At 45.5% G+C, this 20,818-nt stretch overlaps 1 protein-coding gene and 1 long non-coding RNA gene across 3 annotated transcripts in view; one reads left to right on the top strand and one right to left on the bottom strand.

Annotated features, from left to right (window-relative positions):
- Positions 1 to 16,937, top strand: part of LOC116957530 (CXADR-like membrane protein) — a 29,015-nt gene extending 12,078 nt beyond the window's left edge. Inside the window, exons 3-6 of one of the 2 annotated variants that reach the window (XM_032979739.2) lie at positions 4,925 to 5,079; positions 11,896 to 12,094; positions 15,538 to 15,579; positions 16,319 to 16,937. In XM_032979739.2, the coding sequence (XP_032835630.1) occupies positions 4,925 to 5,079; positions 11,896 to 12,094; positions 15,538 to 15,579; positions 16,319 to 16,560 (638 nt within the window). In that variant the 3' untranslated portion in view covers positions 16,561 to 16,937. The remainder of the gene's footprint in view (positions 1 to 4,924; positions 5,080 to 11,895; positions 12,095 to 15,537; positions 15,580 to 16,318) is intronic. The other variant, XM_076056517.1, reaches the window with a different exon arrangement.
- Positions 16,283 to 20,053, bottom strand: LOC142907246 (uncharacterized). The gene is made up of 2 exons (XR_012930882.1): positions 17,982 to 20,053; positions 16,283 to 17,917 (listed from the first exon to the last, which is right to left on the bottom strand). It is a non-coding gene; the product is annotated as an uncharacterized LOC142907246 (long non-coding RNA).
- Positions 20,054 to 20,818: the final 765 nt, after the last annotated feature.

The following is a 20,818-nucleotide window of genomic DNA, read 5'->3' as shown; positions in this document are numbered from 1 at the left end:
CCACAGAGACCCACTTAAACCTACAGAGACCCATACCTATCGAAATCCATACTCACAGAGACCCACAGAGATCCACAGAGACCCACTTAAACCCACAGAGACCCATACTTATCGAAATCCATACTCACAAAGACCCACATAAACCCACAGAGACCCATACCTATCGAAATCCATACTCACAGAGACCCACAGAGATCCACAGAGACCCACAGAAACCCATAGAGACCCATACTTATCGAAATCCATACTCACAAAGACCCACAGAAACCCATAGAGACCCATACTTATCGAAATCCATACTCACAGTGACCCACTTAAACCCATAGAGACCCATACTTATCGAAATCCATACTCACAGAGACCCACAGAAACCCACAGAGACCCATACCTATCGAAATCCATACTCACAGAGACCCACAGAAACCCACAGTGTTAGACCAGGGGACGCCAAAAGGCGAACAGCACAAAGGCAATGCCGCAATCAGCACATTGAGAGCTCGGGGTTAGCAGCTGCAACATGAGACGAGGCTCTAAAAGAAAGCTGTCTCTGGTGTGCAGCAATCAGTTTCAAAGACAATGCATCATCATCATCAGCATCATCATCGTCGTATACTAACAAAGTATGTCTTGTTTTCACGTTCATCACAAGACATGATCCCTGGCAAAAAAAAATGTTTCCGTTTGGTGTTTAAACATCTTAACAGAAAGGGTAAAACCTATTGGTATATTTTGACGCCGGCAAGAGAGGGCCCATGGGATGGAGACGAGTCCGCAGGCTCTGCCGTACAGCCACGGGGAGTAGGGAACCCACCCACGGGGGAGGAAGAGCGGAATGTGCTTCACATCATCTCCATGTATATCAAAGGCAAAGGCCGTAATCTGAACGTGGCTCTTTCACTCCAGCGCTGTCCTACCAGACAGTCTCGTCCCTTCACCTGATGAAGGCCGCTTGTGTTGTGGCCGAAACGTCGTGAGAATATTATTGTGTTATTTTATTTTATCAATTTATTATTTTATTCTCATTCTACCTGGTGACTTTACCGAAAGAACCAAAGAAGTGTGTGTGTGTGTGTGTCTGGACAAAATGTTTAGCGTACTTCCCGACATGCAACAAAGTTGAAAATTGGCACGTGGGTACTTTCCAAACTGTACACCATGCAAACATTGTTAAAATACACTTTTGGTTTTTTTAGGGGGGGAGGAGGGGGGGCGGAGCTCAATAATGCATTTATTTTTTTTGCACGGCAAGTGAGCTGTGACGTCAAATCTGTCACGTGACCCACGCACGTGGAAGCGTAACGCATTGTAGTGTAGCGGTTAGCGCGCTGTCTGTGTGTGTGTGTATCTGTGTGTGTCTGTGTGTGTGTCTGTGTGTGTATCTGTGTGTGTATCTGTGTGTGTATCTGTGTGTGTCTGTGTGTGTCTGTGTGTCTCTGTGTGTGTCTGTGTGTGTGTATCTGTGTGTGTCTGTGTGTGTGTGTATCTGTGTGTGTCTGTGTGTGTATCTGTGTGTGTTTGTGTGTGTGTCTGTGTGTCTTTGTGTGTGTCTGTGTGTGTGTCTGTGTGTGTCTGTCTGGGTGTGTCTGTGTGTGTGTGTCTGTGTGTATGTGGAAGCGTAACGCATTGTAGTGTACCGGTTAGCGCGCTGTCTGTGTGTGTCTGTGTGTGTGTATCTGTGTGTGTCTGTGTGTGTGTGGGTATCTGTGTGGGATGGGGCAGTTGTGGAGAGAGTGGAGAGTTTCCCATACCTGGGCAGTGTGCTTATGACTGGCTCCAGTTTAACAGCGGAGGTCTCACTCCGAATCAGTCGAGCGGCAATATCTTTTCATCGGTTGCGTAACGCTGTGTGGAAGCTACCTGGTCTGTCGCTCCGCACTAAGCTTCAGGTCTTCTCGGCCACGGTCATTCCCTCCCTTCTCTACGCTTGCGAAACGTGGACCCCCCTAATGGAACATCTTCGCCGGTTAGAAACATTTAGGCTGGCCTGCCTACGATCCATCCTGGGTTTAACCAGACTGGATTGTGTGAGGAGCTCACAAATCCTTGAAAGATCTGGGCAAGGTCCCATCGGTGAGCTCCTCCGGCGGGCAAGGCTGCGATGGCTGGGTCATGTAGCCCGCATGCCCAGCCACCGCATGCCAAAACAGCTTTTGTTCGGCCGGATTGAGGGGGCTAAGCGGGCGCGGCACGGGCTAGAGAAGAGATGGAGTGATGTGGTACAGGAGGACGTGGAGCTGAGTGGACTTGCCAATGACTAGTACCAGCGGTGTCAAGATCGGCCTCTGTGGAGGAGGCTCGTGAAGGACGCTACTGGGCAGTTGGAGGTAGTCGCCCTCCAACAACAACGGAGGGCGGAGGAGCGACGCTCAGAACAACGAGCGGAGCTCCGGGTGGCTAAAGCACAGCAGGTTGGCACAGTAGGGGGCACAGGTGGTGCATCAGCCAGTCATCTCAGTCAGTCGACCCGTGGCACCTGGGTCTGCCCCGTGACCTCCTGCCAGCGGGCGTTCGACACTTCACGTGGCCTCAGGGTGCACATAGCCTGGCACAAGCGTCGTGGTGACGTCACCGCCACTTAGTGGCGAATGGCGGTTGTTGTTGTGTGTGTACACGTGTGTGTGTGTACACGTGTGTGTATGTGTCTGTACGTGTGTGTGTGTGTCTGTACGTGTGTGTGTACGTGTGTGTGTACGTGTGTGTGTGTGTGTACACGTGTGTGTGTGTACACGTGTGTGTGTACACGTGTGTGTGTTCACGTGTGTGTGTGTGTACACGTGTGTGTGTGTGTGCGTACACGTGTGTATGTGTACACGTGTGTGTGTGTGTACACGTGTGTGTGTGTGTGTACACGTGTGTGTGTGTGTCAGGAGCGGTGGGTGTAGCGGTTAGCGCTACAGCCACCGCTCCGAACCTGGCGACCCGCTTTCGATTCCCGCTCACGGCCAACACCGTCAGTGACGATTATCTAAACCGGTCCCGGGCCTCCCCTAGGTCGACTCAGCCTCAAATGAGTAGCTGGTGCGATGTGTTCATAGTTTCATAGTATCATTTATTTTGGTTATAGCCCTGTGAGCCATTCGGCTCTTGAATCGAGTGCAACCGCAACAAACAAAAAAACTAAAACGTGAACAAGAAAAACATCTTAAAGTGACTTTCTGTTGACCGTGCAAAACAGAAAATCCAGCAAAAAAACCCATCAAAATATTCCTGAAAAAGCACCGTACACCAACGCTGTGTGCAAAAATCCCAGTGGGATGCAAGTCAAACAACAACAACCACAAGGCAACTTAGATTAAGGCCATCAGTCTAACTCCGTACTACAACAAAACAAGAACATGGCCAAACCAAAAAAAAAACGTTTTAGAAATCACCAAAATAAAGCCATAAATGCAATGTAACAGTGGTCATAGGGACCGTGACCGCCACTGGGGAGAGACAAAGGCGGCCGGGCGTGGTGATGGCCACCCCACCCCCTCGTGTGCCGTGCCGGCCTTCATAGGTGCTGTCCGCTAACGGCACTTGCCCCAGCGGTCCGCTTAAGGCTACACGGGGGGGTCTTTGTCTTTAATAATAATAGGGTTTTCCTCTTTTTTCTGGCAATAAAACTGAAACCTTTTTGACAAGGATTCATGTTTACTGCATTAACCACAATACCCGCAGTCAAAATGTAAACAAAAACACATACTATGATAATATATAATGCATGGTCCTCGAAACTTATTGGTCCACACCAAGGGACGGCTTTCTTTTGAGCCTCGACCCAATTGGTGCTCGACCAGATGACGCCAAAAGGCGTCACCACAGCTCAAAGACAATGCCACTATCAAAGTAATGAGGGCTCGGGGTGAACATCTACATCATCATTAGACCTCCTTTTGCCAGTACCAAAATATAATAATAATAGGGGTTGTTCCCCTTTTTTCTGGCAATACAACTGAAACCTTTTTGACAAGGATTCATGTTTACTCCATTAACCACAACACCCGCAGTCAAAATGCAAACAAAACACATACTATGATAATTTATGCATTGTCCTCGAAACTGATTGGTCCACACCAAGGGACGGCTTCTCTTTTGAGCCTCGACCCAATTGGTGCTCGACCAGATGACGCCAGAAGGCGTCACACAGCTCAAAGACAATGCCGCTATCAAAGTAATGAGGGCTCGGGGTCAGCATCTACATCATCATTAGACCTCCTTTGCCAGCAGCAAAATATAATAATAGGATTCATACTTTTGGGTTTTTATCGGTAAAGTCACAGTAAAGTCACCTACGTGACTTTACCGAAAAAAAACAAAGATTATGAATCCTTGCAGTCACGAAAGCTTCAAATCTAGATATAATAAAAGGGTTTTCACCTTTTTTCTGGCAACAAAACTGAAACCTTTTTGACAAGGATTCATGTTTACTCCATTAACCACAACACCCGCAGTCAAAAAGCAAACAAAACACATACTATGATAATTTATGCATTGTCCTCGAAACTGATTGGTCCACACCAAGGGACGGCTTCTCTTTTGAGCCTCCACCCAATTGGTGCTCGACCAGATGACGCCAAAAGGCGTCACCACAGCTCAAAGACAATGCCGCTATCAAAGTAATGAGGGCTCGGGGTGAGCATCTACATCATCATTAGACCTCCTTTTGCCAGTACCAAAATATAATAATAATAGGGGTTGTTCCCCTTTTTTCTGGCAATACAACTGAAACCTTTTTGACAAGGATTCATGTTTACTCCATTAGCCACAACACCCGCAGTCAAAATGCAAACAAAACACATACTATGATAATATATGTGGCATTGTCCTCGAAACTGATTGGTCCACACCAAGGGACGGCTTTCTTTTGAGCCTCCACCCAATTGGTGCTCGACCACGTGACGTCAGAAGGCGTGACGTCAGACGCGTGTGACCCTCCCTTTAGTGACCGTGCTGCTGGTCTCCAGCGTCTGGGCCCGCGACGCCCACTTCAGCAAATCCGCGACGCTGGGGTCCAACGTGACGCTGCCCTGCCACTTTGAGCCGCGCGAGGGCAACGACGTGATCAGAGTGCAGTGGAAGAGGAACGACTCCTTCAAGGTAAGACCCCAAAGCCGTGGGGGGTGGTGGGGGTGGTGGGTGGGGAGGGTTATTACACCGACCAACATTTTGTTTTGTTCTATTGGGTAAAGTCACGTAGGTAAAAAATAAAATAACAAAAATCACGACGTTTCGGCCACAACACAAGCGGCCTTCATCAGGTGAAGGGACGAGACTGTCTGGAGGACAGCGCTGGAGTGAAAAAAGCCACGCTCAGATTGCGACCTTTAAGCTGTGTGAGAAGAAACAAAGCGCCTTGACAAAGGAATCAGCATAGAATTTAGCATTCAAATGGCTCATTGAAATAGCTAAGTTAAAGTATACACATCCGCAGAGGCACCCCTTGACAAAGGAATTAGCATAGGATTTAGCATTGAAATAGCTGAGTGATTAGCTTGTAACTGGTCACAGAAATAGCTATTTTAAAGTCAGAGCATACACATTCACAGATGCACCTAGTACAAATCAAACAGGAGAATTTAGCATTGCAATAACTAGGCGAATTTACCATTGAAATAGCTGAGTGATTAGCTTGTACCTGGTCACAGAAATAGCCATGTTAAAGTCAGAACATATACATTCACCGAGGCACCTAGTACAAATCAAACAGGATAATTTAGCGAAACACAACCACGCTCAGACCGTGGACCTTTAAACTGTGTGCGAGCAAACAAGCTGTCCTGACAAAGAAATTAGCATAAAAATTAGCATTTGATTGGCCGATTTTAGAAAAGAGGTGGTGTACGTGCCGGTGAACTTGCCGTTTGGCGCGGGGTGATTGCTATATCGGGGAGACAAAGCGACATGTCTCTGAACGAATTCTCGAGGACAAATCAGATTTGAAACACGGCAAGACGAATTCTTCTGCCGTGGCTGATCACTGTTACAACGCTGTGGGTGATCACGATATAATTTTCTCCGGTACCAAGGTTATTTGCAAACCCACGGGTTTTGATCAGAGATTTGTTCACGAGGCAATTCAGATCTACAAACACAGACACAATTTCAACTGAGAAGATGGTTTCAAATTAAGCAACCATTGGAAAGATGTTCTAAATCGAACCAAACATTAAACTCATTTTCAATGGTACAGTATATTTTTCAAGTAGTGGTACCCCAAACTTTCACAGCTCTTATAAATTCCCTTTTCACACCATCAATAGGTAAACTCCCCCTCCCCCCCGCGCCAAACGGCAAGTCCACCGGCACGTACACCACCTCTTTTCTAAAATCGGCCAATCAAATGCTTATTTTTATGCTAATTTCTTTGTCAGGACACCTTGTTTGCTCGCACACAGTTTAAAGGTCCGCGGTCTGAACGTGGTTGTGTTTCGCTAAATTCTCCTGTTTGATTTGTACTAGGTGCCTCGGTGAATGTATATGTTCTAACTTTAACATAGCTATTTCTGTGACCAGTTACAAGCTAATCACTCAGCTATTTCAATGCTAAATTCGATGCTAATTCCTTTGTCAAGGGGTGCCTCTGCGGATGTGTATACTTTAACTTAGCTATTTCAATGAGCCATTTCAATGCTAAATTATATGCTAATTCCTTTGTCAAGGCGCTTTGTTTCTTCACACACAGCTTAAAGGTCGTGATCTGGGCGTGGCTTTTTTCACTCCAGCGCTGTCCTCCAGACAGTCTCGTCCCTTCACCTGATGAAGGCCGCTTGTGTTGTGGCCGAAACGTCGTGATTTTTGTTATTTTATTTTTTACCTACGTGACTTTACCCAATAGAACCAAAGAGTATGGATCCTAGCAGTCACGAAAGCTTTAAATCTAGAACATTTTGTTTGCATATGCGAGTATTCCTCTAGAACTGCTAGGTGTTGTTGTTGTTGTGTTAAGTGTTGTTGTGTTAAGTGTTGTTGTGTTAAGTGTTGTTGTTGTGTTAAGTGTTGTTGTGTTAAGTGTTGTTGTTGTTGTTGTGTTAAGTGTTGTTGTTGTGTTAAGTGTTGTTGTTGTGTTAAGTGTTGTTGTTGTTGTGTTAAGTGTTGTTGTTGTGTTAAGTGTTGTTGTTGTGGTAAGTTTGTTGTGTTAAGTGTTGTTGTGTTAAGTGTTGTTGTTGTGTTAAGTGTTGTTGTTGTGTTAAGTTTGTTGTGTTAAGTGTTGTTGTTGTTGTGTTAAGTGTTGTTGTTGTGTTAAGTGTTGTTGTGTTAAGTGTTGTTGTTGTGTTAAGTGTTGTTGTGTTAAGTGTTGTTGTGTTAAGTGTTGTTGTTGTGTTAAGTGTTGTTGTGTTAAGTGTTGTTGTTGTTGTGTTAAGTGTTGTTGTGTTAAGTGTTGTTGTTGTTGTGTTAAGTGTTGTTGTTGTGTTAAGTGTTGTTGTTGTGTTAAGTGTTGTTGTTGTTGTTGTTGTGTTAAGTGTTGTTGTTGTGTTAAGTGTTGTTGTTGTGTTAAGTGTTGTTGTTCTGTTAAGTGTTGTTGTTGTGTTAAGTGTTGTTGTGTTAAGTGTTGTTGTTGTTGTGTTAAGTGTTGTTGTGTTAAGTGTTGTTGTTGTTGTGTTAAGTGTTGTTGTGTTTAGTGATGTTGTGTTAAGTGTTGTTGTGTTAAGTGTTGTTGTTGTGTTAAGTGTTGTTGTGTTAAGTGTTGTTGTGTTAAGTGTTGTTGTTGTGTTAAGTGTTGTTGTTGTGTTAAGTGTTGTTGTTGTGTTAAGTGTTGTTGTTGTGTTAAGTGTTGTTGTGTTAAGTGTTGTTGTGTTGTTGTTGTTGTGTTAAGTGATGTTGTTGTTGTGTTAAGTGTTGTTGTGTTAAGTGTTAAATGTTGTTGTGTTAAGTGATGTTGTTGTGTTAAGTGATGTTGTTGTGTTAAGTGATGTTGTTGTTGTGTTAAGTGATGTTGTTGTTGTGTTAAGTGATGTTGTTGTTGTGTTAAGTGATGTTGTTGTTGTGTTAAGTGTTGTTGTTGTGTTAAGTGTTGTTGTTGTGTTAAGTGTTGTTGTTGTTGTGTTAAGTGTTGTTGTTGTGTTAAGTGTTGTTGTTGTGGTAAGTTTGTTGTGTTAAGTGTTGTTGTGTTAAGTGTTGTTGTTGTGTTAAGTGTTGTTGTTGTGTTAAGTTTGTTGTGTTAAGTGTTGTTGTTGTTGTGTTAAGTGTTGTTGTTGTGTTAAGTGTTGTTGTGTTAAGTGTTGTTGTTGTGTTAAGTGTTGTTGTGTTAAGTGTTGTTGTGTTAAGTGTTGTTGTTGTGTTAAGTGTTGTTGTGTTAAGTGTTGTTGTTGTTGTGTTAAGTGTTGTTGTGTTAAGTGTTGTTGTTGTTGTGTTAAGTGTTGTTGTTGTGTTAAGTGTTGTTGTTGTGTTAAGTGTTGTTGTTGTTGTTGTTGTGTTAAGTGTTGTTGTTGTGTTAAGTGTTGTTGTTGTGTTAAGTGTTGTTGTTCTGTTAAGTGTTGTTGTTGTGTTAAGTGTTGTTGTGTTAAGTGTTGTTGTTGTTGTGTTAAGTGTTGTTGTGTTAAGTGTTGTTGTTGTTGTGTTAAGTGTTGTTGTGTTTAGTGATGTTGTGTTAAGTGTTGTTGTGTTAAGTGTTGTTGTTGTGTTAAGTGTTGTTGTGTTAAGTGTTGTTGTGTTAAGTGTTGTTGTTGTGTTAAGTGTTGTTGTTGTGTTAAGTGTTGTTGTTGTGTTAAGTGTTGTTGTTGTGTTAAGTGTTGTTGTGTTAAGTGTTGTTGTGTTGTTGTTGTTGTGTTAAGTGATGTTGTTGTTGTGTTAAGTGTTGTTGTGTTAAGTGTTAAATGTTGTTGTGTTAAGTGATGTTGTTGTGTTAAGTGATGTTGTTGTGTTAAGTGATGTTGTTGTTGTGTTAAGTGATGTTGTTGTTGTGTTAAGTGATGTTGTTGTTGTGTTAAGTGATGTTGTTGTTGTGTTAAGTGATGTTGTTGTTGTGTTAAGTGATGTTGTTGTTGTGTTAAGTGATGTTGTTGTTGTGTTAAGTGATGTTGTTGTTGTGTTAAGTGATGTTGTTGTTGTGTTAAGTGATGTTGTTGTTGTGTTAAGTGATGTTGTTGTTGTGTTAAGTGATGTTGTTGTTGTGTTAAGTGATGTTGTTGTTGTGTTAAGTGATGTTGTTGTTGTGTTAAGTGATGTTGTGTTAAGTAATGTTGTTGTTGTGTTAAGTGTTTTTGTCCTTCCCCCGCGCACCTCCGATTCGCAGTACGGTTGGCTACGTACGGTGGTGCGTACGAAGTTCAACTTACACACACATGGTGGTGGTAAGGATGTTGATGATGATGATGGTGTTGATGATATAGGGTGATGTATAGTGATGATGTTGATGATGTTGAAGATGTTGTTAAGGGGAAGGTGCCTGCACCAAAATATAGGGGACTTCTCGACTTACGAACGAGTTAAGTTCCAGAGGCACTGTTCGTAAGTCGATTTGTTCGCAAGTCCAAATTTGACTCCTGTCGATTTGAAACGTGTTGTACGACGTGTACACTAAACACGGGGAATAGCTTGAAAAGGTGAATAGTCTCCTGTAGATCTTCTTGGTAAAGTCACCACGTAGAATGGAAATAAAATAATTAAAATAAAACATGATAAGAAGTAAAATTCTCACGACGTTTCGGCCACAACACGAGTAGCCTTCTTCAGGTGAAGGAACAGAACTGTCGGGACGACAGCGCTTACAATGATTGCTGCTAAGCTTCGCAGCGTCTTTTAAGCTAGGTGGAAGAGGTAAAGCGTCTTGACAAAGGAGTTTACATATCAAACAGGAGAATTTAGCATTGAAGTAGCTGTGATAAAGTGTTGGATCAGCAGGGTGTTAAAGTCAGAAATTAGCATTTAACTGGGAGATTAGCATGATGTTAATGTGAGGGATTAGGATGCGACTGGTCACGGAAATAGCTATGTTAAAGTCAAAGTTTACATCTCAGCAGAGGCATTTAGTATATGGACCCTAAAGGACTGCAACTACCTAACTAGCATACAATAAATAGATGTGAAAAAAACTAAGTATAAACTACATCATTATAATAAATGTACTCAATATATTCTTCAATAAGTTGAGCTATAAACATAAAGTAACTGTCTTCTTTGGTTCTTTCGGTAAAGTCACGTAGAATGAGAATAAAATAATAAATTGATAAAATAAAATAACACAATAATATTCTCACGACGTTTCGGCCACAACACACGCGGCCTTCATCAGGTGAAGGGACGAGACTTTCACTCCAGCGCTGTCCTACCAGACAGTCTCGTCCCTTCACCTGATGAAGGCCGCTTGTGTTGTGGCCGAAACGTCGTGAGAATATTATTGTGTTATTTTATTTTATAAATTTATTATTTTATTCTCATTCTACGTGACTTTACCGAAAGAACCAAAGAAGATGAATCCTTGCAGTCACGAAAGCTTTAAATCGAAAAATAAAGTAACTGTGTATACACTACACTATATAATGAATACCATATAGTAAACTAATAAAAAACTTAAATATAAACTACGTCAATGTTATCAATAAACTCTATATACTCTACAATCAGCTGAGCTACCAACAATAATTCGTTATACATTACAATGCCATATGGCGAAAAAATGGGTGGCGGTTTTTTCATCTTTCCAACGTTAGCACCACGGAGAGCGACGTGCCTCGTGCAGACGGACGAGTCCATCAATGCTCGGAACAGATGAGGGGGGAGAAACAGCCACGATGCGATGCTCTGTCCTGTGTTGCGTTACAACCATGCCATAAACTAGACTACTATACATTGTAATGTTATACCTTCCAATCTAAACTACATTGTAGAATATCGTAATACACAGCCCAATGTAAGCTCTAACATTATGCATTATATTGATATGTCTCCAAGTAAACTTTTTCCTACATTACACGACTAGGCGTTGTAATATACACTGCCATAGACAAACGCACCCTTGAATTATACAATGCGTTACTTTACACTACCCTATACTTTAGACTGTAAAATATTAGACTTGTAATATTACACTTTGTATTATTCAACCAACCCTACTGTATACCACACTTTATGTTCTGCAGATGTAGATGCCACTGGTTCTTCATGTTCTGTAGATGTAGATACCACTGGTTCTTCACGTTCTGTAGATGTAGATGCCACTGGTTCTTCATGTTCTGTAGATGTAGATGCCACTGGTTCTTCACGTTCTGTAGATGTAGATGCCACTGGTTCTTCATGTTCTGTAGATGTAGATGCCACTGGTTCTTCATGTTCTACAGATGTAGATGCCACCAGTTATTCATGTTGTGCAGATGTAGATGCCACTGGTTCTTCACGTTCTGCAGATGTAGATGCCACTGGTTCTTCGTGTTCTATAGATGTAGATGCCACTGGACCTTCACGTTCTGTAGAAGTAGATGCCACTGGTTCTTCATGTTCTGTAGATGAAGATGCCACTGGTTCTTCACGTTCTGTAGATGTAGATACCACTGGTTCTTCATGTTCTACAGATGTAGATGTCACTGGTTCTTCAAGTTCTGCAGATGTAGATGCCACTGGTTCTTCACGTTGTGCAGATGTAGATGCCACTGGTTCTTCATGTTGTGCAGATGTAGATGCCGCTGGTTCTTCATGTTGTGCAGATGTAGATACCACTGGTTCTTTAAGTTCTGCAGATGTAGATGCCACTGGTTCTTCATGTTGTGCAGATGTAGATACCACCACCACCACCATCTATCGCGTGGCACGGTTGAACTCATGGTCCTGACAGCTGCAGCTGGACATCCGGGGGACCGGCTTTGTTCACATTCTCTGAAAGCCCATGAGTCGAATGTTCATAAGTAGAGGCGTCGCTGTCACACCAATGCCCTGTCCCCGTTATGCCTCCCTTGCAACCCCCTCGTCTGCTCACGGAAGATCCTCTACTACTCGAAAAATGACCAGAACAACTGCGAGCGTGTGACCTGGCGGGGCGATCTGAGCACCGGCAACGCCAGCATTGAAATCATCCACCTGCAGCCGAAGGACGTTGGCAACTACACCTGCGATGTCTTCTGCAATAGTGACGGCACTTGGAACAAGACCATCGTTCAACTGGTCGTGCTCGAGCGAAAAGGTGCGTCTGTGTGCGTGTCTGTCTTGTCTGTCTGTCTCAAGGTGCACATGGCCTGGCGCAAGCGTCGTGGTGACGTCACCGCCACTTAGTGGCGAATGGCGGTCGTTGTTTTTGTTGTGTGTGGCGACTCAGCCTCAGATGAGTTGCCTGATGCTGTGGCCACCCACCCCCTCGTGAGCCGTGCCGGCCTTCATAGGTGCTCGCTAACAGCACTTGCCCCAACAGCCTGCGAAGGCTATACGGGGGACCTCTGTGTTTTGTCTTTGGTGTGGCTGTGTGTGGTGTGTGGTGTCTTTGTGTGTGTGTGTGTGGTTTGTCTTTGTGTGGTGTCTTTGTGTGTGTGGTGTCTTTGTATGTGTGTGTGGTTTGTCTTTGTGTGGTGTCTTTGTGTGTGTGGTGTGTCTGTGTGTGTGGTTTGTGGTGTCTTTGTGTGTGTGGTGTGTCTGTGTGTGTGTGTGGTTTGTGGTGTCTTTGCATGTGTGTGTGTGTCTGTCTAGCCCGGCATAAACAACCCCCTACCTCCTCATTGGTGCCGGATGGTAACGCTGTGGTGAGCAGCAATGCCATGGGGGGGAGGGCAAACTTCGAATGGCCATGCCTGTCACGGTGTTTGTAGCCACCACAGCGACCAAAGGTGGCTCTGGATGGGTGTGAGGGGCTGGTAATCCGTCCACTGTCAATGCAAGTACCACAAAACCACGAATACAAATCTAAATAAGCTTGTGCCGGAGCCCCCGGGGGGTGGAGGGGGGGGACAGGCGTCTTTGACGTCTCCTGGCCAAACTCCATTCGGCGGAGCCAGGAGACTGAATCCTTACCCCCGGGATTCCTCCAGAAACAGCAAAAAGCCACTGCGGGTGGCCACGTGGAATGTTCGAACGCTCACTGCCGAGCAGAGGCTGCCACTTGTCTGTTGGGAGCTGGACCGGTACCGCCTGGATCTCTGTGGCATTCAGGAGGTCCGGTGGACCGGTTCTGGCTCCTGCCACCATGAGGGGTGGACAGTCCTCTACTCGGGACAGGAGACTGCCAAACAAGAGGGTGTGGCTCTTCTTTCGAACAAAAGAATGAAGGGAGCGTGGTGGTGAGGTGTGGGAAGCTGTAAGCCCCAGGCTACTTTGGGCTCGCCTTCCCATCAATCGGAGGCGAGGAGTGGTGGTCGTGGTTACTTATGCCCGCATCGAAGACGAACATCCGTGGAGGGATGCAGGCAAAGCCGATGAGTCAGACGCCTTCTATGACCTCCTGTCACAGGTTCCAGCTAAAGTGGCTGCTCCGGATAGAGTCATCTTGTTGGGTGACTTCAATGCCCAAGTTGGTCATCATGCTGGCGCCTGGTCTAGAGTGATTGGAAGGCATGGGCCAGATCAGCTCAATAACAACGGTAGGAGGCTGCTATATTTTTGTGGAGCCCATGGGCTTGTAATTACCAACATGCTGTTCCGGCATCAGCGCATCCAAACAACATCATGCATGCATGCCGGGTCTAAGCATGAACATCTGCTGGACTACATAGTGACAGACCAGCGGATGCGGGCCCATGTCCTTGACACCAGGACCTACCATGGAGCTGATCTGCCCACTGACCATCGACTTGTCATCTGCAAGATGCGCCTGCTATTCTTCCACTCTGGTGGTGGGTGTACACCGAGGACCCAATTCAAACCCTTAGTGGCCTGGTCTCTGCTAGCTGATGAAATCTTGACTTAAAGCTTTTTTGACTGCAGGAATTAATATTATTAGGTATTTCGGTAAAGTCACGTAGATATGTTCGAAGACCCAAAAATAGCTATGAAAGTTGGCAGCAAGAATTTCATCATCGCTTGCGGCTGTGGTTGGCATCATCCCCCACATCACCTGATGTCGAGGGGAAATGGGCGAGGTTTAGGACTGTGGCTCATGCAGCTGCAATGGTTGCTTTGGGTACGCGGTCCAGACCTCCCCAGAGACCCTGGCTGACAGAGGAGGTGTTCAGGATGGTTGAGAAAGAGCAACAGGCCCACTATCATCGGCTACAGAATCCCACGTCGGAGATTGAGGAGGCTTACCGCAGCCTTTACTCTGAGGTTCGGAGATCCATGAGGCGCTGCAAGGATGAGTGGTGGTCACGGGTTGGTGATGAGATGGAATATGCCTGCAATCAAAAATAGCTCTTTAATTCCAACAAAAAAGTAACCTGCAGCGCCACACCTATTACCACAATTAGGGGAAAGAACGGTGATCCAATCTCCGACCCCCAGGAACAGGTTTGCAGATTTGCTGAGCATTTCTGTGAGGTCCTGGGGGAGGGAAAATCCCTCAGCGTGGAAAACATCGTCGGACAAAGTGGGGATCAAATTGCTGAGGCTGCGGTGCCTGAAATATTGGAAGAAAAAATCACCCCCTATGAGTGGCTGGCCGAGGTGCCATCTGTTGAGGAAGTACCGAAGGCGAGTCTGAGACCAGGAAAGGCACCGGGCAGAGATGATCTCCCAAGCGAAATGCTGAAGGAGGGTGGCGTTTGTGCACAGACTACCCTACATGACAACATAATAACAGTCTGGACCACTGGATGGGTTACGCAGGACTGGAATGATACCCTGGTGATCGTCATTTTTAAGAAGGGGGACCGCACAGACTGTAACAACTGCAGGGGCATTTCACTCCTCAGTGTGCCGGTAAAGGTCCTGGCAAGGATTATTCAACATCGCCTTGCCAGGCACGCTGAGGAGAGGCTTGTGGAGCCCCAATGCAGTTTCAGGAAAGGGCGGTCCTGCACAGCTGCCATAATTTCTGTCCGTCTGCTACAGCAGAAGTGTAAGGAATTCCGAAAAGACTGCATCTCTTATTGATTAACCTGGTCAAGGCCTATGATACCATCAGTAGGCCTGGGCTCTGGGTTGTTCTTCGTACTTTCAAAGTCCCTGACTCTCTGCTCATGATCATTAAGGACCTTCATGATGGTGAGCGGGCCCGGGTAGTGGTCAGTGCTGCGCTGCGAACCCGGTGAACCGAGTTCAGATTCCCACTTACAGCCACCAACACCACCAGTGACTATTATCTGAACCAATCCTGGGCCTTTCCCAGGTCGACTCATCATCAAATGAGTACCTGGTGTTGGCCACCCACCCCGTTGTGTTCTGTGCCGGTCTATATAGGTGCTCGCTTGCCCCAACAATCTATTAAGGCTATGAGGGGGGAATCTTTGTCTTTGTCAGTGCATTGTTATCAAGGCCACAGCTAAAAAACAAAGACTAATATCCCCCCGTCTAGCCTCTAACAGACTGTTTGGGCAAGTTGCTGTCCGCGAAAAGCACCTATGAAGGCCGGCAAATGTGGCACACGAAGGGGTGGGTGGCCTAGGGGTTGGTGCCACGTCAAATCAAGGGCTCCTAGAACACCGCGTTTTGGCGTCGTTACACATCGATTGCCCATGGGTTTATTTTTTTTTAATATTTTCACAGCTTCGACGACCGTTGCGCCTGACGTCTCAGAGCCACCGTTCGGTGAGTGGAGATCTTGGTCGCTGTTACTCCGCCTTGAGCACCACAACGCGCCAACAGGAACCAATGGAGGGGGGGGGGGGTCGCTTCGTTGAAGCGTCACCGGCCACCAAACCCCCCTGCTGTAGACTCACACAGACAGAGAGGGACATTTAGAGACCCATAGGCTCGCAAATAGACACAGAGACTCCGAGAGACACACAAACACCCAAAGACTAACACACAGAGAGAGAGAGAGAGATCGACTCTCATAGACTCACGTAGTTATACAGAGACCCATAGACTCATCACACAGATACCCATGACTCATCACACAGAGACCCATAGACTCACACATAGACCCACAGACCCACACAGAGACCCATAGACTTATCACACAGAGACCCATAGACTCACAAAGAGACCCATAGACTCATCACACTGAGAGCACCATAGACTCATCACACAGAGACCCATAGACGTACAGAGAGAACCATATACTTACAGAGAGACCCATAGACTTACAGAGAGCCCCGTAGACTCACCATACAGAGACCCATAAACTCACACAGTAACCCATAGACTCTCACAGAGACCCAGAGACTCGCCCAGTAACCCATAGACTCATCACACAGAGACCCGGAAAATTGTTAACACTCTCGAATGACAAAAATGCACAAGAGAGTCACGCAAACCCAATGCACGCAAGCGTGCGTGCGCGCGTGTGGACTGATAGTACGTTGATTTATTTTCCGTCCTTTAGATTACACGCATGGAAATCAAGATCGCAACGTGGCAATCAGCGTCTGCGTCGTCTCCGTCCTGGTGATCGCGGCTGCGGGCTTAGCGATCCGGGCGAAGCGGAGGAGCAATCTCGCGAGTGCCGGCGGCGGCGACGTCGTCCATCCAGCCCTGATGAGGCAGCATCCCGGTGGCCACCCGGCTTCGGTGGTGAACATTCACCTCTTCAGCGGCGGTGGCGGTGGTGTCGGCGGTGAAAATTAACTTCTTCCTCGGCGTGGGTGGCGTCGTCAGTGGGACGGAAGAACTCCTCAAGCGTGCCTTCTAGGATGTGGTTAATGCCGCACTTCGTAGAATGGATGTTGTGTTTGGACATCTTAGCACGTGTTTTATTACCCGGAATGAGTAAAGACCTTTTCGAATTTTTCATACTTTGATAGTGGCAAAAAGTGTCCCCGTGATGTAACCCGTAAAAAAACCCGTTTATTATAGATATTGGTTATCGAAAGCAGTGCTACTACTAAGTGTGTAAACTGGCAAACCCTCTAACTTTGTGTGTTTTCTGCTGCAAGGATCTAATTGTCTTTCATACGGCAGCATAAGTGGTGTCAATAAATGCCTGCTCAGTCTGAGCCCTAAGACTGGAATGTCTACTCGTGACTTCCTAGGATGGGAATGTCTACTATTAGTGGCCTACTAAGATGGGAATGTCCACTTTTAGTGACCTACTAAGATGGGAATGTCTACTTTTAGTGACCTACTAAGACTGGAATGTCTACTTTTAGTGACCTACTAAGACTGGAATGTCTACTTTTAGTGACCTACTAAGACAGGAATGTCTACTTTTAGTGACCTACTAAGACTGGAATGTCTACTTTTAGTGACCTACTAAGACTGGAATGTCTACTTTTAGTGACCTACTAAGACTGGAATGTTTACTTTTAGTGACCTACTAAGATGGGAATGTCTACTTTTAGTGACCTACTAAGACTGGAATGTCTACTTTTAGTGACCTACTAACACTGGAATGTCTACTTTTAGTGACCAACTAAGACTGAAATGTCTACTTTTAGTGACCTACTAAGACTGGAATGTCTACTTTTAGTGACCTACTAAGACGGGAATATCTACTTTTAGTGACCTACTAAGATGGGAATGTCTACTTTTAGTGACCTACTAAGACTGGAATGTCTACTTTTAGTGACCTACTAAGACTGAAATGTCTACTTTTAGTGACCTACTAAGACTGGAATGTCTACTTTTAGTGACCTACTAAGACTGGAATGTCTACTTTAAGTGACCTACTAAGATGGGAATGTCTACTTTTAGTGACCTACTAAGACTGGAATGTCTACTTTTAGTGACCTACTAAGACTGGGATGTCTACTTTAAGTGACCTACTAAGATGGGAATGTCTACTTTTAGTGACCTACTAAGACTGGAATGTCTACTTTTAGTGACCTACTAAGACTGGAATGTCTACTTTTAGTGACCTACTAAGATGGGAATGTCTACTTTTAGTGACCTACTAAGATGGGAATGTCTACTTTTAGTGACCTACTAAGACTGGAATGTCTACTTTTAGTGACCTACTAAGACTGGAATGTCTACTTTTAGTGACCTACTAAGACTGGAATATCTACTTTTAGTGACCTACTAAGATGGGAATGTCTACTTTTAGTGACCTACTAAGATGGGAATGTCTACTTTTAGTGACCTACTAAGACTGGAATGTCTACTTTTAGTGACCTACTAAGATGGGAATGTCTACTTTTAGTGACCTACTAAGCTGGGAATGTCTACTCGTGACCTCCTGTTTTATTGTCAGAAAGGGTCAAACCTATTCTTATATTTTGATACTGGAAAAAAAGGTCTCATGATGTAGCTGCTCACACAGAGCTTTAAATGTCCTCATATGGCGTTGTCCTTGTGCCGTTAGCCATTTGGCATCCTCTAGAGAAATTTGAATCAGACGCCATCCAGACTTCCACCCTCAGACCTTCCCTGTGGAAGAGATATGTGGATGACACTTTCGTCATTTGGCCACATGGCCTCCCAGCTCTGAACCTTTTCCTACACCACATCAATTCCAGACATCCCGCCATCAAATTCACCATGGAAGTGGAGAAAGATGGCAAGCTACCATTCTTAGATGTTCTGTTTGAGAGGAGACCTGATGGCTCATTGGGGCATTCTGTCTACAGGAAACCCACCCACACAGATTCCTACTTGAAACCTGATTCCCACCACCACCCAGCCCAAAATAATTATCTCATCAAAACTTTATACCATAAGGCTCTTTGCATTTCAGACCAACACCACCTGACCAGTGAATTAAAACATGTACACCTGGCCCTCAAAAGGAATGCATACTCTGACCGTACCATCCACCAAGCTGTTTCTCCCTCCATACAGAAACAACCACTTGATACTCCGGTCAAAACCATCACACTACCATATATAGCAGGTCGTTACTAAAAAGATTTCCAAAATTCTAAACACAAGATCCAGGTCCGGTTCAATACAGTACACAAAATTCGTGATCTGATCCCATCCGTGAAGGATGTCATTCCTGACTTACAGTACCCCGGGGTTTACAAATTGAGTTGTACCTGCGGTGATTGCTATATCGGGGAGACAAAGGGACATGTCTCTGACCAAATTCGCGAGCACAAATCAGATTTGAAACACGGCAGAACGAATTCTTCTGCCGTGGCTGATCACTGTTACAACGCTGTGGGTGATCACGATATAATTTTCTCCGATACCAAGGTTCTTTGCAAACCCACGGGTTTTTATCAGAGATTTGTTCACGAGGCAATTCAGATCTACAAACACAGACACAATTTCAACCGAGAAGATGGTTTCAAATTAAGCAACCATTGGAAAGATGTTCTAAATCGAACCAAACATGAAGCTAATTTTCAATGCTACAGTATATTTTTTCAAGTAGTGGTACCCCAAACTCTCGCTGCTCTTAAAATCCCTTTTCACACCATCAATATGTAAACTCCCCCTCCCCCCCTCGCCGACCTGCACATGTTCACCCCTCTCTACACCGTTCACCATGCTAAGTCCGCCAATTAAATGTCAAATTGTTATGCTAATTCCTTTGTCAAGGCGCCTTAATTCCTCTCACACAGCTTAAAGGTCGCGGTCTGAGCTTGGCTGTGTTCACTCCAATGCTGTCCGCTGGACAGGTTGGTCCCTTCACCTGATGAGGGCCGCTTGTGTTGTGGCTGAAACGTCGTGATTTTTGTTGTTCTAATTTTTTACCTACGTGGTGACTTTAGCGAATAGAACCAAAGAGTATGGATCCTTGCAGTCACGAAAGCTTCAAATCTAGAAGTACGTGTGTGGTTAATGCAGTGACATGATTCCTTGAAAAGGTTTCAGTTTGGTGTGTTAACATCTTAACAACCTCCTATTCTATTGCCACAAAGGGTAAAACCTATTCTTGTTTTTTGATACTTGCAAGGGAGGTCACATGACTCCGCCATCTTGTAATGTTCATGCCCGCAAGGGGTGACGTCACGCGGGGATAGGGAGAGCCTGTGACGTCACGAGCACCCCCCTCGTGACGTCACGAGCCCCGGCACCCTCCTCCACCCTCACATGACGTCACGAGCACCCAAGCCTTTCCGTGACGTCACGATGGTTCCCCCACCACATGACGTCACGAGCGCCCGTACTCCCCTGTGACGTCCCGATTGCCCCCCCCCTCTACCTCCACAAAACGTCCCGAACGCCTGCACATCCCTCGTGACGTCATGATCGCCCGCGATCCCCCCCCCACCCCTACATGACGTCTCGAGCACCCCCCCCCCGCACCCCGGACGTCACGAGGCCCGCACCCACCCCCCTACATGACGTCATGAGCGCCCGTAACCCACCTGTGAAGTCACGATCGCCCGCACCCCCCCCTACATTGCGTCACGAGCGCCTCCCCCCCGTGACGTCACGGGCAGGCTCGCGTGCCCCGGAGCAGCCGCAGGGTGGCGTCACCGAGTCGGTCATATATTAGTGTACAGGTAGTCCCCGACTTACGATGGTCCCCGACTTACGATGGTCCGACTTACGATATTTCGATCTTACGATGGCGATATGACAAAATTGTAAAATATTTTTTTTAATTTCGCGCGTCAGGCAAACGCAGCGGCGTACTGCGAGGCACGATACTGTAACTTGATCATCGCCATTCCTCATCTTCCGACAACTAAGTTCACGTAAAGTCACGTAATAATTTCATTTATTTTGATTATGTTTAAATTTTTTTAATTATTGTTATTTTATTGTTTCCCTTCTACGTGGTGGTGACTTTACCCAAAGAACCAAGAAGATGAATCCCTGCAGTCGCGGAAGCTTTAAATCGAAATTTAAGTTAATGTAGCCATCAACAACCTAACATCGTCCGAGTATGCAGACGACGGAACGGAATCTTGTGGTGATTACGGTAGAATGTCATACGTTGCGACACGTCCAATGCATGTATGATGCGTAGAATTTGAACGTGGCTCTTTCA

This window comes from Petromyzon marinus, chromosome 76, assembly GCF_048934315.1.
Source record: "Petromyzon marinus isolate PM22_M1 ecotype Great Lakes invasive population chromosome 76, UKy_Petmar_22M1.pri1.0, whole genome shotgun sequence".
Lineage (NCBI taxonomy): Eukaryota > Metazoa > Chordata > Hyperoartia > Petromyzontiformes > Petromyzontidae > Petromyzon > Petromyzon marinus.
This window is presented reverse-complemented; position numbering and strand designations above follow the sequence as displayed.